The 15,008-nt window shown below is 41.2% G+C and overlaps 6 protein-coding genes across 11 annotated transcripts; 3 read left to right on the forward strand and 3 right to left on the reverse strand.

Moving 5' to 3' along the window:
* Positions 1–74: 74 nt before the first annotated feature.
* LOC100870326 (carbonic anhydrase 3) lies at positions 75–1,796 on the reverse strand. Its single transcript, XM_003699110.4, has 5 exons — positions 1,540–1,796; positions 1,202–1,468; positions 805–1,061; positions 480–704; positions 75–398 (listed from the first exon to the last, which is right to left on the reverse strand). The coding sequence occupies exons 1-5, from the start codon at positions 1,595–1,597 to the stop codon at positions 297–299; spliced, it is 909 nt and encodes a 302-aa protein (XP_003699158.1). The 5' UTR covers positions 1,598–1,796; the 3' UTR covers positions 75–296.
* On the forward strand, positions 1,315–3,257 carry LOC100863326 (carbonic anhydrase 7). Of its 2 annotated transcripts, XM_086902488.1 has the most exons (5): positions 1,315–1,455; positions 1,940–2,108; positions 2,203–2,340; positions 2,436–2,789; positions 2,902–3,257. In XM_086902488.1, exons 2-5 carry the CDS (start codon positions 2,078–2,080, stop codon positions 3,141–3,143), a joined length of 765 nt encoding a protein of 254 aa, XP_086758614.1. In that variant the 5' UTR covers positions 1,315–1,455; positions 1,940–2,077; the 3' UTR covers positions 3,144–3,257. The 2 variants fall into 2 exon arrangements, with proteins under 2 accessions (XP_086758614.1, XP_086758613.1); XM_086902487.1 differs by lacking the exon at positions 1,315–1,455 and having other exon boundaries at positions 1,873–2,108.
* Positions 3,258–3,400: 143 nt separating this feature from the next.
* On the forward strand, positions 3,401–7,495 carry LOC100862979 (carbonic anhydrase 2-like). 5 transcript variants are annotated; one of them, XM_086902481.1, is made up of 12 exons: positions 3,401–3,654; positions 3,736–3,906; positions 4,020–4,161; positions 4,225–4,330; positions 4,428–4,530; positions 4,633–4,769; positions 5,561–5,695; positions 5,772–5,916; positions 6,033–6,138; positions 6,241–6,343; positions 7,154–7,290; positions 7,365–7,495. In XM_086902481.1, exons 6-12 carry the CDS (start codon positions 4,718–4,720, stop codon positions 7,473–7,475), a joined length of 789 nt encoding a protein of 262 aa, XP_086758607.1. In that variant the 5' UTR covers positions 3,401–3,654; positions 3,736–3,906; positions 4,020–4,161; positions 4,225–4,330; positions 4,428–4,530; positions 4,633–4,717; the 3' UTR covers positions 7,476–7,495. The 5 variants fall into 5 exon arrangements, with proteins under 5 accessions (XP_086758607.1, XP_086758605.1, XP_086758608.1 ...); XM_086902482.1 differs by having other exon boundaries at positions 3,432–3,654; positions 4,042–4,161; XM_086902479.1 differs by lacking the exon at positions 4,428–4,530 and having other exon boundaries at positions 3,408–3,654.
* A 685-nt stretch (positions 7,496–8,180) lies between these two features.
* Positions 8,181–10,588, reverse strand: LOC116414057 (MYCBP-associated protein). The gene has a single exon (XM_031915411.2). The coding sequence runs from the start codon at positions 10,187–10,189 to the stop codon at positions 8,210–8,212; it is 1,980 nt and encodes a 659-aa protein (XP_031771271.1). The 5' UTR covers positions 10,190–10,588; the 3' UTR covers positions 8,181–8,209.
* On the forward strand, positions 10,080–11,947 carry LOC100870821 (carbonic anhydrase 1). The gene is made up of 6 exons (XM_031915435.2): positions 10,080–10,383; positions 10,462–10,647; positions 10,751–10,892; positions 10,992–11,097; positions 11,234–11,458; positions 11,530–11,947. Exons 1-6 carry the CDS (start codon positions 10,371–10,373, stop codon positions 11,779–11,781), a joined length of 924 nt encoding a protein of 307 aa, XP_031771295.2. The 5' UTR covers positions 10,080–10,370; the 3' UTR covers positions 11,782–11,947.
* On the reverse strand, positions 11,784–13,781 carry LOC105734975 (uncharacterized). The gene is made up of 6 exons (XM_012484347.3): positions 13,519–13,781; positions 13,247–13,444; positions 12,991–13,169; positions 12,611–12,909; positions 12,274–12,524; positions 11,784–12,112 (listed from the first exon to the last, which is right to left on the reverse strand). The coding sequence occupies exons 1-6, from the start codon at positions 13,779–13,781 to the stop codon at positions 11,935–11,937; spliced, it is 1,368 nt and encodes a 455-aa protein (XP_012339801.3). The 3' UTR covers positions 11,784–11,934.
* Positions 13,782–15,008: the final 1,227 nt, after the last annotated feature.

The raw sequence follows: 15,008 nt of genomic DNA on the forward strand, positions 1-15,008 counted from the left end.
TTGTGTTTATTATCATTGCATATGCAAAATTTCTTCGTCGTATCGTCGTGAAGAAGTGGAGAAAAAACAACACGTTCGCTTTTTGATTAATTTTTAATTTAAAAAAATCACTTTACACGCATGGATTACAAGTTTAAAAAAAAAAAAGTGTTTCGATGCAAGACGATTGGAATCGATCACACATTTCGATTCTACATTTTCACTCACGTAAAAAAACGCGTAAAATTTAAAATCTTACTACTTAACGAATATATATATATATATTATATATATATATATATATTTATATGTATGCGCTATGCGTAAAAGTAGACGCTACGCTCGTTCACTTGTTGAACGGGCCTACAATTGAACAAAATGGGTCCGTCTTGCGAGCAGATTTTTCGAAATTGTGCAACCTACGGTGGAATTTGGTTGGTAGGTATACGAATAAAAGGTATATTTAATTAATAGATTAAACGATGGAATAAACGGTTCACTTGAGACGACGATATGGCAATCGGTTCAGGTTGCAATATCCACGTGACGATCTCGCTGCACGGTGGTTGGGTAAACGAGCCGTTGTACGTGTAATAATCCCTTTCGAAGGTTGGAAAAATCCATAACAGCGGGAAAGGAGGAATGTGCACCTTTGTTCCAGGTTGAATAATACGCCACAGATTTGTCACGATGTGGTCCAAGTAAGGATTGTCTGCGTTCGTAATCTATATAAGAAATATCCTTAAATATCGTACGTTACGAAGATATTTCTCTCTCTTTTTTTTTTATGCACATTTTTTTAGATCAATACAAACGAGATTGAACCTGAAAGAAGAACGAAACGATCAATATGCCGTCGTTTTCTTTAGCCGTGATCGCGTCCAGCAACGAGTTGAAGCCACGTTTTATGTGCCACACTTGTAGCTCCATAGGAAATCGAACGTAATCGAACGTATGCTCGCTACCTTCGTCGTTCGAGTGGCCCCAGTGAAACACCATGGAGCAGATGTCGTATACGTTGGTCAAGCATCCACCTTGGATGTACGGTCGAGTCGAGCTGCTCCACATCGTGTTCAGTACCACTGGAAATCGAGTACGAAACGATTGTTAAAAGCGGATAAAAGGATCGAAAAGGCCGATAAAAGAAAAGAAAAATCGGGATCGACTCGAATGGTGATAATAAATAATTTTGCTTATTGAACCGTTGGTGGGAAAATTGCACCGTTATTCTCGTTATTGGTTATAGTCATCGATAATGGCCCTTTGTCATAGCCGGTCCATCGAAGAGGTTCGGACGGTTGCACCACAACGGCGAGCCGCGTTGCGACGTTGATAGGCGACTGATTGCTGCCATTACTGTCGGGATACAACATTTTCCACATGTGCGGCCCGTTGCGGTCCGCGTAACCGAACGTGTACCGTGGAAAATTGCATTCTTCCGCCCAGGGGAACAATTGGGTCCAGTCGAGGACCTCGGTCAGTAGTAAAACTTGAACAAATTTAAATTTAAAAACGTTAACGCATGGATTGGAAATTGGTCATGAAATAGGTCCGGCTTACAAATGAGGAGGACACTGCTACATAGTATCATGAATTCCGACACTGAAATGTTTATCATTTTCAACGATCGTCCCCGATCTATTTACGTTCGACGCGACGACACTTTGACGAAACTCGTTTGAAAACGTTTGCCCGACCCGATACATGGATAGACAAACGGATAAGGATAACAAGAATTTTCACTTGACAATTTTAAAAACGTTCGACAAGATTAACATGTTTTTTGGGTTAATCGTTGGGAAAAATGAACGAGCAATGATCGAGGGAGCAATATCTATCGCATAATTCCTATCGCGTACAACTTCACGCTTGACTACACAACCGCCATCATTTAATTGTTCACATCTCGATATTACTGGTATATAGATATATCTGATATACGTCTCTCGTTTCCTTTCAGACTGGGTTGGAAAAAAAAAGTTAAAATTAAAAAAGTTCAAAAAAAGCGCGATGAAAATGTCCACCATGTCGCACGATGTAAGTAAATCGTGGTATAATCACGCGCAATGATCAACGTGTCGAAGACAGATGATGCGATATGAGTGAAGTACAGGAAATGGAGTGCGCCGGTAAGAAATTTTCTGATTCTAAAAAGGGGAGCAAAAAAAAAAAAAATATCCCTCTTTTTTAACCTCGTTTAATTGCGATTCATTGTTGTTGAAGGCGATTCTCGAAAATGGGGCCAATCCCCTATCGATATCGATGAACGGAACTTAATCAAGATAAAGTTCCCCGCCCTTATAATGAGCGGCCATTGGAGCAACGACGGTGAGGCGAAAATGCGAAACATCGGGACCACAGGTGACTGTCCTCTTACCTTCTCCTTGTTTAGATCAATTATTGTTATTATTATCATTATTACTTTACCATTAAAAACGACGGTATCGGCATGACAGTTCGAGTGACGTTGGAGGGGAACAGGAGTCCAGCAACGATCCAAGGAGGCCCTCTGGCGACCGACACCTACGAGCTTTCCGAAGTCGTGTTTCGATGGGGCTCGTCGAACTGCAAAGGTGCCGAGCACACGCTGAACGGTACTTGGTTCACGATGGAGGCGCAGGCGATACATTTTAACAAACGTTACGAAACGATCGAGAGATGTTGGCGCGAGAACGACGGCCTCGCGATATGCTCGTACTTCCTTCAAGCCTATCAAGTCCCCACCTGGGACGAGCATCCGTCTTTCTCCAAGATCACCGACGATCTCTACAAGATCACCCAATATAACTCGTACGCAAAGTTACCGGCAAGTACGTTAAGAATTTTCCTCCTCCCCCCCCCCCTTTTTTTTTGTTCATTCAAATCAATTCTCTCAAAGATTTCTCGATTCGAATTATCAGCTTTTTTGTTGTCGCATCGCAGATTGCTTGAGCTGGATGAGGCAAGCTTGTCAATCACCCGGTTATTACAGTTACTTGGGCTCGCTCACCACGTTCCCGCATTACGAGTGCGCTATCTGGATCGTTTTCCCGGAACCGGTCAGAATTTCGGAGAATCAGGCGGACCTGTTTCGCATGTTGCGCAACAAAGAGGGCCGCTGCATAAAGGATAATTATCGCGAGGTGCAAAAATTGAATGGCCGTATGGTTTATTACGTGAATTAAGTTATTACGTGTCGTTATCGAGTCGAAAAGTATATTATTAAAGTTTATTATTGATTATATTATATTAAACGTCGTGCCGTGTGTATGTTTAATAAAAATCTAACGTATAATTCACTTCATATTTCATTTCTTTCGTATTGTCTGCGTCTCTACGAGAGAGATCTTCTTGCGAAGCTTATACGAGATTATGTATTATATATATATATATGATTAATTGGAGTTATCGAAACGATCGTGTAATATATATCGAACATGGCGACAGTCGAATTGCATACTCGTACGAAAAACATTGTATCATCGAACGCAACGAGATTCGTTGCAAACCTCACAATCTTATCTCGATCAACATGCAGCTAATAACTTGAATTAATTTTACGCTTCGATCCGATCTTATATATACATATATGTGTATATATATGTATATATATGTGTATTTTTGGCTATATATTTGATTAGAAAATTTTCTCGTTGAAACACAAAAGAATGTTATTCAGAAGGGAAAAGAAAGGAGGTAAGCGTTGGAAAAATGTATCGCTATAACCTGCATATCTTATTGCAACGATCCTTGAATTGAATCTCGATTCGTTTCAAGTTGTCAAGCCCACTTTCGTATCAACGTCGTCAACAGGATTGCCTAAATGGCGGCAATCACCGATCGATTTGTGCAGAACGTTCACGTGGACCAAGAAACTTCCACCTCTCTACATGACGAATTACTGGTCGGACAGAGGGACGGTTAAAATGACGAACACGGGTAGAACAGGTAAAAATTCTTTGACAAATCATTCGTTAAAACGTTAAAAAATTCTCTGCAAATTCTTTCTTTGCTCGAATAAGAGAAAATTGCTCTTCCTCTCTTTTTTTCCCTCTGCTCAGTCGTCATAGAAATTTCCGACAGATCCCTACCTTTTCTGCGGGGCGGCCCATTGTCCAAGGACGAGTTTCAATTCATGAACGTGCAATTCCGTTGGGGCGCTGAGAACTCGTGCGGCGCGGAACACTCCATAAACGGTGTCTGGTAAGATGTTTCCATCTCGAAAACGCGCCCGATCCCAAATCCTAATCCATCGCGTTTCCACAGGTACTCGATGGAGGCACAGGTGATGCACTGGAACACCCGTTACGGATCGATAGACAAGTGCTACGACAAACCGGATGGAATCGCCGTGCTCTCGTATTTCATGCAAGTACGTGTACCATCTTGATACTTTTTTACCAATTTAATTTGCGCGAATTAACAATATCGAGATAAACTCGTTTGTGATCATCTCGTGGGTTTGACAGGTGGTGGGCTGCCCTGGAATACCCGACAATCCCTCCCTAGCAGAAATTACCAACAACTTGTCAAAGATCAAGTTGATGGGAAGCCAAACGAACATATCACCTTGTAATTTTTTAATTTTTTAGCACGGTTTTTGCTTTCTCGTATAGATTGGGGATTATACGAAGCGAAGCGAATCAGTAATGCGTGAATAATTTTTGTAAACAGATTGCTTGCTTTGGATGTTGGAGGGGTGCAAAGGCCATGGTTACTATACTTATTTGGGTTCTCTTACCACTCCACCTTACCAAGAATGCGTTATTTGGATCATATCGCCGATCGTGAACAAAATATCCGTTCGCCAGGTTGGTCTTGTTATATAAGGAAAAAAAAAAAAAAAAAAAAAAAAAAAAATGATTGAATGGCAACGCACGTTTCTCTCGTATATTTTGTATACTCGAATCGCAGATAGACGCGTTTAGAAGCCTTTACGACGGGAAATTGAGGAACATATTGAAAAATAACAGGTCGCAGCAACGGCTTCAGAGAAGAATAATTTACCACATCACGGAAGACGCTGTAGCATGAAGAATAATACCGGACATTGTTGATTATAGTCAATCTTGTTATATTCCCTATATTATTCCGTTCATCCCTATGTGAATACATTTTTTTATTAAAAATTATAATTTAAAGAATTTATTTACATACATCGCATTCTCCTCCCCCTTTCACCCATGAAGGTCGATAAATTTAATCGGCAAAGTGATCAATACATAATTTACAATCAAAGGGTGAATTCAATATTATTCCTTGTTTCCTTGTTTGTTGTTAACGCGTCAAAAAAAAAAAGAAGAGGAGGAAAAAACATAACCTTCTAACCTCGAACACATCTATCCCCATATATTCATTATGGCATCCTTCAAATCAGAAAATTTCAAACTGGATATATTCTAACTAAATTAAATGTAACAATTCTGTGAAATCTCGTTCGTGAATTCGATCATAAACGGCAACGATGGATGAATATACAGGTTTAATCGGTACGACGATAATCGAAACTTTTGATATTAAATTGTTAGGTTATGTGTGTGTATATATATATATATATATGTTTGCAAATTGTGTTTATATTCTTTTTTTTTTTTTTCTTTAGGTTTACCAGTGACAGGCCAATCTCCAATTAATCTAGACGACAGATTGGTACGAGAACGAAAATATCCTCCACTTGTTTTGAACGGCCACTGGTTGAACGAAGGTGAAGCGAAGATGATAAATAATGGTCAAACTGGTAATCTCGGTGACGATTCGAACGTTCGAATCGAATCGAAACGTTTCTCCTCTTTCGAAATCTCGTCTGGTTTCAGCGAAAATAACTTTAAGCGGAAACAGGATTCCATCCACGATTTGCGGTGGGCCGCTGGTAGACGATGTGTACGAGTTTGAAAGCGCGCATTTCCATTGGGGCGAGGACAATTGCAACGGTGCCGAGCATACGATAAACAATACTTGGTAAACAGTATTGAATGAAAACGAAAAAAAAAAAAAAAAAAAAAAAAGAAAATGAAAATCGTTTCATTTCCCCCCTCTCAATTAATCAATCAATGCAATAATTATGCTCCGTCAAGGTATTCGATGGAAGGGCACGTGATACATTGGAACAGAAAGTATCATACAATGGAAGAATGTTTCAAGCACAAAGACGGTTTCTGCATTTTGGCATATCTATTTTTGGTACGGGTATCTCCATCGCGATTTCGATGCCCCTTCTTTTCCCTTCCCTATTTCTTTTATCCCTTATGGTAAAAGTACAAATTTCGCTTAATTTTCGAAAAGGTGCAACCAGGTTGTTGTACTTGCATTAATCCGCAATTGGAAAGGATAACGGAGAATTTGAAGGATATTCTGGACACGGAAATGGAAACGAAGATACCACCTAGTAAGGGATCATTGTTACTAATCTTTTGCCTTCTAACAGTGACGATAAGGCTTAATTAACGAGTTGCACGCATTTTAAATTTGGATTAGATTGAGTGAGACGACGAAAATGCGAGAACGCTCGGTTGATAATGTCGCTTGCGATATAACAGCAGAGTAATCCCTCGATCAAAGTAAATACACCGATGTATCTTTTTACATACAATCGATTACTCGAAGTGAGTTTCAATGATGTGATTAACTACGGTTTTTTTATACCTTTCAATAAAACAAACATTTTAATTACGCAATTTGATACAAACTCGAAATGCTTGTAATTACTCGTTAATTAATCCTTTGCCCTTCAATGGCGACTCTCAGACACCACTCGGATCGATGCGGCGTTTATTTATGTTTGATTTTTTTAAAATATCGCTTCACGAATTTTATCTAAAATTGGACCGTTCGAGTTTGACAGTCGATAGAGAGATCGTAATTAAAAAATAGAGAGATCACGTTATCGAGATCGTAAGATTTGATCTTTTGCTTTGACGAACCGAAGATGCATCTTGCTAATTATTATTAAAACATCGCGCGAAACAACGATATAGACTTTAATATTCGACAAATTTTCTTTCTTTATATACATAAAGATACATAGAATATTAAAATATACAAGTTTTATACTTTAATTCGTGCGTGAAATCATTTTAAGTTAGCTAAGAAATTCATCTAAAAACGGGAAATCGTGTGAAGTTGTTGTTTTCGATCGAGCGAAAAAGAGTGAAATTTACATTCCTCTTCGCTAAATTTTTATAATTCTACGTTTTAGACAGTTTATCTTGGATGCGTTGGGCGACCTATTGCACTAGATACTACACCTATTCCGGATCGTTCAATGTTGCCGATTATCCAGAATGCGTCACTTGGATCGTGTTCCCGGTGGTTATACCCGTACGAGCCAGTGAAGTAAGTGTGATAAAACGACGAAATGAAAAGAAAAGGAAGAAAGGAATCTACTAATCGGAAATCTCGTTCCACAGATACAAGAATTTCGAAGACTGAGAGACAAAGATGGGAAATGTATAAAGTCAAATTGTCGAGAGATACAGTTACTAAAGTGTAGACAAATATATTTAGCTGTGCCGAGTTAATATATGAACAAGCAACATCATTCGAGTTTTTCTAACCTCTTTTGTGTGCGCGCGTGCGTGTTTGGAAAAAAAACACTCCTCTCCAACCGTTTCGACTACTACTACTATGTTACATCTTACATATACATTTTAACTCCGCATGAACCACGGTGGTTCACATATATAGACTAAACGCAAGCCTGACGAATGTAAACAAGCAATGTCAAGTAAGTGTCGCCAGAAGAGCAAACAAGTTATTATCTCGTGCTCGCCCATCATATAGAAAAAGTGCCATATACAGTGGGTAACGAAAGTATTCGAGCGCTTACATTTACAATTTTTGATGAACGAAATATACATGTTGAAAAAATTTGTTTAAGATAATAAGAAATGTATAATAGAAGGGAAATTATATAATAAACACGCACCGTTACAAATGTATTCAATATTAATATTTTGTTGGCCCATCTTTGGTAATAATAATTTATCACAAACTGATGAATCATTTTCAAATTTTGCTGACATAATCTTGAGATTTCCCTCTTACTATACACCTCTCATTGTCTTAAACAAGCTCCTTCAACATACACTTTCGTTACCCACTGTATATATATATATATATATATATCCTTCTGCAGCCAGCCAACTCAATTTCAATCTCCTCAAGAGAGAATGAAACATTAGCGTTTTCACACGTTTGGAAAAACAAGGAAAAGAAGAGAGAAGAAACGTGTTCTCGTGTTTATTATTTACAATCACTTGTGGCGCTCGTTCAAATTGTTGTACGACTCGATCGACGCGAATATCCTCACCAACGTCTCCCCCAAAAGGTTGTAGACACGAATGAAGAACGTCTGCTTGTAAAGATACTCGTCGCTGGGATAAAGAAGGGGGGCCGGTGTCTCGGCCGCCACCTCGGCCACCGTCTGATTCAGCGATTTCCTTTTCCGCCTGCCACGCGCGTTCGAAACGTACGCCCCCTTCCTGTACCCTCCTCGAGGCTCGCTGTCGGCGACTATCTCGCAGACAAGAATGCGCGGGCCCCTCTCCTTCCGGAAATAAGCCCCTCTCGCGAACTCGCTCTCCCTCTCGAACAGATTGAAGAACGAGCACAACAGGTTGTACACGATCTCGGCCTTGGTAGACGCGACGCGCTCGTAAAGGGTGTGGGCCAACGCTTGCTTGTAAAGTTTCCCGAACTCCGTCAACACCGAGTCCCTGGACTCAGGCGGTCGGATCTTGAGCATCGTCTCCCTCATCTCCGCCAACGACATGTTCCAACGATACCTCTTCTGATTCGTGGCCAACGAGTGGAGCTGGTGGAAATCCATCACTATGCTGGGCGTGTAATAGCACGTAGGATTCTTGGCCGCGAACAGGTCCGACTCGAGGAACAGGTGGCTGTAAGCGGGCTCGGGCCTCTTCACAAGAAATATCCTCTCCACCAGGTCGCTTATTATCGATCGTACCGCGTCGTCCCTCACGCAACGGGCTATGTACGCCTCGATCGGCCCGCACGACTCGTTCGCCACGCCCCCGGCACAGCCCCACAGCCTGAAGATGAGGGGGGAGGGGGAGAGCACCGGGCTGGTGATCAACCGCCAAAACTCGACGGAGACGCAGGGCTCGCGGGCCAGGTACCACACTTGAAGCTTGTTTATCTGCCCGGGTAGGATCACCCCTTTCGTCTTGTTGAAGTAGAAAGGGGTGATGGGGCACTTTCCAAGGGGGAACACCCTCGGCCGGTAATCGGCCTCCCGCCACTCGTACACGATCACGCGATTCCCCTTGTTCTCCAACACTATCTCCTTCCCCACGATTTTGTTCAACCTGCCCCGGAACGTCACGCTCCACACGATCGGCTCCGAGTCGTCGCCGCCGCCTCTCTCCTCCCCCTCGAGGACCAGCCTTCTCGAGGGAGGGCAGGGGATGTCCCTCGAGATCTCCCTATCCTGGATCTTGAGGACGATCGCTTGCTCGAGATAGCACTCCTCGCAAGGCGTGCATTTCTCTCTCGCCCTCTCCTCTTCCAGCTCCTCCTCTTTGTACTCGTCCTCCTCCTTGACCACCTCGTCGCAAGCGCAGACGGTGATGACGGGAAGTTTCGGTATCGTCTCCTCCTCCGGCCAGGTGAAATTCTTGATTACCAGCTCGTCCATGCACGGCTCCTTGGGAACCAGCCTCTCTATCTCGCTCGACAACTCCTTCCTACGCTTGGCCAGGTATTGGCTCCGCTTCCACAACGATGCCTTGGTCGAGACGCATACCAGATCCTTCTCCTCCTTTATGAGCTCCGGCAAAGCGACGTAGGCCAATTCGGGGGCTATGTTCATGTCCTTCCTCGTCAGCGTGAAGTGGACGTCGGGGAGGCACGGGAGGGGTGGCAATTTCTCGGCCGTCTTCCAGAACTCTGGCCCCCCTCGATACTTGTCGGGTTGGACGGGGATCGGGATGGAGGCGCACTCAATCAGATTCCTCATCTCGACCATCGGCCGTATCATCTCGCTCGAGTAATTCTGTATCTGATCGACCTGGTGACGATTGACCGCGGTCCCCGTGTGCACGTACTGCTTCTTCCGCCTCTCCAACCATCTCTTCCAATTGGCGAGGCGGGGATCCTCCTCGATCTTCTCAGGGGGCGTTATGAAGGTATCCCTGGTGTACACGAACGTGGTGAACTGTTTCACCCATTTCTTCGGCTCGTCCGATTTCCCTATCTTTCGCGCGTAATCCATGCCTAACTTTCTTTCTCTTTATTCTCGCTTCCCCCCTTCGCTTGGGGGCAACACTTTGTAAAAGAGTGTCACTGCGTGTCAATCGGTTCTCCGAAGTTGGCGACGCGTGAGTCGTGTATCGATCGGGAGAACGAAGGCTTTCGAGAGTTCAGCTTTCTTCAACTTCATTCGGAGACCGGATATGAATTCACAAGGTAAGAGATTGTAATTGTATTCCCCTTGGATGATCGATTGATTGATTCTTCTTCTTCTTCTTTTTCCCGCTTTCGTAGAAAAGATAGAAATTTACGAACAGAATGCCAAGTACATTCGGGAATTAGTTGGAACCGAGGGCATGCTAGAGACACCGATCGATCTCGACATTAGTTACATGAAAGTGATCGATCTGGAACCTTTCGAATGGCCTGGTATCGATGTGACGCCGAGAAAATTGAAAATTACCAATACGGGTTTTACAGGTAGATAATACGTTTTCCTTTTTTTTTTTTTTTTTTTTTCCCCTCGCTTTCGTCGCCTCTCGAACGTCGAGTTCGAATAAGTTTATCGTTTATCGATTTAAAGTAATTCTGAGCGCAAAATGGCAACAAGGATCTCCTTACCTTTGCAAGGGGCCGTTAGAAGGGAATTACGTGTTCGCGCAAGTTCACTTTCATTGGGGAGAGAACGAGATGAGAGGGAGCGAGCACTTCGTTGACGGTGCAAGGTTTAAAAACTTCATTGTCTCGAATCCCGTAACACCCACTACGTAACGTATCATCCTTAAGAATCTACTCTAAACTGTTTGATTGAATGTCGTTCAAAGCATGCCTATGGAACTTCATGTCGTGCATTACAAAGAGGAATATGAAACGTTAGACTTAGCACTTCGACGACCTAATGGCGTTACTATCATAGTATATTTTTGTAAAGTAACGTATTCGTATACATATATGCTTACATTTTTAGACGTAAAATGTTTTCTATATTCTTAGCTTGAAAAAAAAAAAAAGAAATAAAAATTCATCGATCGAACGTTCGAACGAACGAAAATGTGACGATTCTTAGTTACAGAACGAGCCGAACGAATTTATGGAAGGGATCGTGAAAAATTTGACCGTCATTCGAACGGCGCACTCGTCGGTTCGTATAATCCCTGCAAATTTAACCGGTATCCTAAAACCGTTCTCGACCGACTACTTCTTATATTGGGGCTCGATAACCACGCCTATAAATATACACAATATTCTTTGGATAATTTGTAGAGAGCCAATTGGACTAACGACTAGACAAGTAAATCCATATCCGTTGTTTCTCTTTTTTAATGTATTCTCTTTTAATCGCGCGTTTTTATTCGTCGCAAGATTGCAGAGTTTCGCACTTTGAACGATGAAAAAGGCGTGCCTCTTCTGTCGAACATTCGGCCTTTAAAACCAAGGCAAGAGAAGAGCGTTTTTCACGTGTCTCCATCTGGATCGCTCTACGCATCTCTTTTACCGCTTCCACGAGTTATACCATTAACTTTTGCGACTCTTGAAACCAAAATTTCCGAATCTCATGTAAGCGAGACTATGACCGAAACTAGCGTCAGTGTCATCGAAAATAATATTCTCTAATGTTTGTTCACCTTTATATTTATTTTATATATATATATACACACACATTTCTCGATCGTTCGCGAGAAAAAATTCACCTTTGTAATTTCACCTTTATACCGATAACGCGTAAGATAAGGATAAGATGGGACGAAAAGCAAAATAAAGGAAATATTATTTTCTGCGCCTTCTGCGTCTTCTTTTCATTCTTTCTCTCTTGAGATCGCAATCGGGATACAAGGATGCGCAATCGGCTCCACCCAGCCCGAGCACGGAGGCCTTTACAGAATCCAGCATTGCCGACCACCGAGATCTTTCCAACATCCTGCCGGTTACCCAACTCATTCCTAAACTGGAAAAGTCGATTCCGTGCTTATCGAGCATATTCATAAAATCGCTCGCTCGATGATAAAAATTAGAAAGCGTATCGGAGCGATCGGTCGAATCAATTCCTATATATCCTCGAAACTTGGTGATTCGAGAAAAAAAGACTTTGTTTTTTTTTTTTTTTACCTCCAAACGGGCAGCCAAATTTTACGAGCGTCCTTGGTCTCGGTCGAGTATCGGTTGCTCTCGCATAGAATTCTACGAATGCAATTTCCAAAATCTAGATCAGCGACAAGAGCAGCCTCGATACTTCTAAGAACGGTATGAGACAATTCGTTTAATTCCTGTTGATCGTCGTACGACATGTGTAACAATCCACTCGGATCCCTTCGTAGGCGTTTGGCCGTAGTCGTGGTCATGGTTGTGTTCATGTTGGTCTGCAAGAATTCGAAAGAAGAGAAAGGTAACGAGGTGAAATCGAAGAGAGGAATTGGTAATCGCAAAATATAACCCGTATATATACCGTGGCATTCATCAACAGATGTATAATGAATACTCCAAAGGATAAGAACGCCAAGGCTGTGAGGGCGATTTCGAAAAAATCTTTTATCGAGAGATCGTTCCCTTTCCCCTTGTAACTCTGTTTATGATATTCCTCCTCGTGATCTTGGTAAATTGGAGCGTAATAATGTTCCTCGTGTATAGCGGGATAAGTTTCCGTGTGATGCAGGTAATGGCCGCCGCCACCACCACCACCACTACCGTGACCGTACGCGGGATGGCCGTAAAAGAAATGTCCCGTTGAGGATGGGAGCATGTGATCTATGGGAAGAGACAAATATTTAATCTTAAGAAGATTTTTTCTTCTTTTTTTTCAATTATCGTTTCAGCATTTTGCTTTACCATGCTCCTCGTCGTGTCCATCGTAGAAACCAACTTTACCGGATGGTAAAGCAGCTGGCATCGCGTAACCTGTCACTTCCCCATCGAATTCCTCAAAGCTCTCGTCCTGATTACCATGCTTCTTCTTCGTTTTCCTTCGAGGAACGTAGTGCCTGTACACGTCGTCCAAAGTCGTCCTTCTGTGTACACAAATTATATTTTCGCCCTTCAATTAATCACGGATATAATTCTTTCGAATTCGAAACTGACTGATTACCGTTGCAACCAGTTTTTGTACTTCGAGCTTCCCTCGTCCGCCAGTAATTTATCGTGAACGGTTACGTTGTCGTTATCGATCGTGTCGTATAGATCATCTTTCACCGCGTCCAGTCGTCTCTTGACTCGAGGCGTCCTCATTATCTTCGCTATTTCCTCGGCCATGTAACCGTGGCACAAATATTCGTTCATCCTTTTCCTGATGAGAAAAAGGTGAGAGCCACGAGACGTGAAAATTTAGATAATTCGATATTTTTTTTTAATAACAATTACCTGTGATATTCCATCTCGGTTAAGGCATTCTGAATGGATCCATCCACGATTTTATCCTCGATATTTTTCGTCGCGTTCGACGAGCTCGTTTCTTGATCCGCGAACAAGAAGGATCCAGGCAAGAGATCGACGGAAAGGATATCGTTCTCGTCGATGCAAAATTCGTTTCCATCGTCGAAACATGCTTGCGCAGAATTTACGCGAATTATCGGTAAGAAACAAACGAGAAACCGAACGAATCGAGTTTCCTCGAACGAATTCATTTCTAGAGCTAGACGTGTCCGACGAGTCGAGCAACTGACGTTAAGCGGACACTGGCAGAACGGAAACACGCTGCTTGGAACAATCTGTTCAACTGGTAGAAATAATTGCTTTGACCGTGCGTGTGTTTAAATGCCGTTGACAAACTTCTTCTGTTTCGAGTTAACAGTTACGCGTATAATTATAAGTGGTAAGTGGAATGAGTTTACAGTGGTTTAATCCGATCCTGTTAATTGTTACATTTAAAATTTTTTATTTTTTCAATTCAATTACCACGTGATTAAAATTTGAGAGTTTCCAATTTTTATGCCAATCCAAAAATGTTATTTTAGAAAATCTATATCTGTTTTTCTGTGATTCTGTTATTATATCACGTTTCAATTTTTTTAATTAATAGAGTGTTCGACTATATTAAAATTTAACGAGGATCATTTACGAGCTTTCCAATTAATGCAGAAATGAAAATTGAATTAAATCATTCGTTCGTAAGTTACTTAACATAACGATTTCATTATTTCAATTTTTTATCTAATCAACGAAATCTTGGACTATATTAAAATTTAATGAGGATCATTTAGGATTCCAAATTCCAATTTTAATAACATGCATTCCATAATCACAGAAGTGAAAATTGATAAATTTTGATACAATAACTTGATACAATAACTTCACTATTTCAATTTTTTATCCAATCAACAAAGTCTTGGGCCACGTTAAAACTTGACGAGGATCATTTAGGAGGTTTCTGTAATACAGAAGTGAAAATTTATAAATTCTTCATCCTAACTACTTAATAATACAATAACCCTACTATTTCAATATTTTATTCAATCAACAAAATCTTGAAGGCTAAAATTAATTATCATTTACGAGCTTTTCAATTAACTATAATACAATAACTCTATTATTTCAATTTTTTTTTATCCAATCAACAAAGTCTTGGGCTACATTAAAACTTGACGAGGATCATTTAGGAGGATTCCAATTAATACAGAAGTGAAAATTTATAAATTCTTCATCCTAACTACTTAATAATACAGTAACTTTACTATTTCAATTTTTTATCTGACTAATAAAGTCTTGGATCACATTAAAATTTGACAAAGATCATTTACGAGCTTTTCAATTAACTATAATACAATAACTCTATTATTTCAATTTTTTATCCAATCAACAAAGTCTTGGGCTACATTAAAACTTGACGAGAATCATTTAGGAGGATTCCAATT

Source organism: Apis florea, unplaced genomic scaffold, assembly GCF_048593485.1.
Source record: "Apis florea isolate Af1SG1 unplaced genomic scaffold, ASM4859348v1 contig_2272_pilon, whole genome shotgun sequence".
NCBI classification, from domain to species: Eukaryota; Metazoa; Arthropoda; class Insecta; order Hymenoptera; family Apidae; genus Apis; species Apis florea.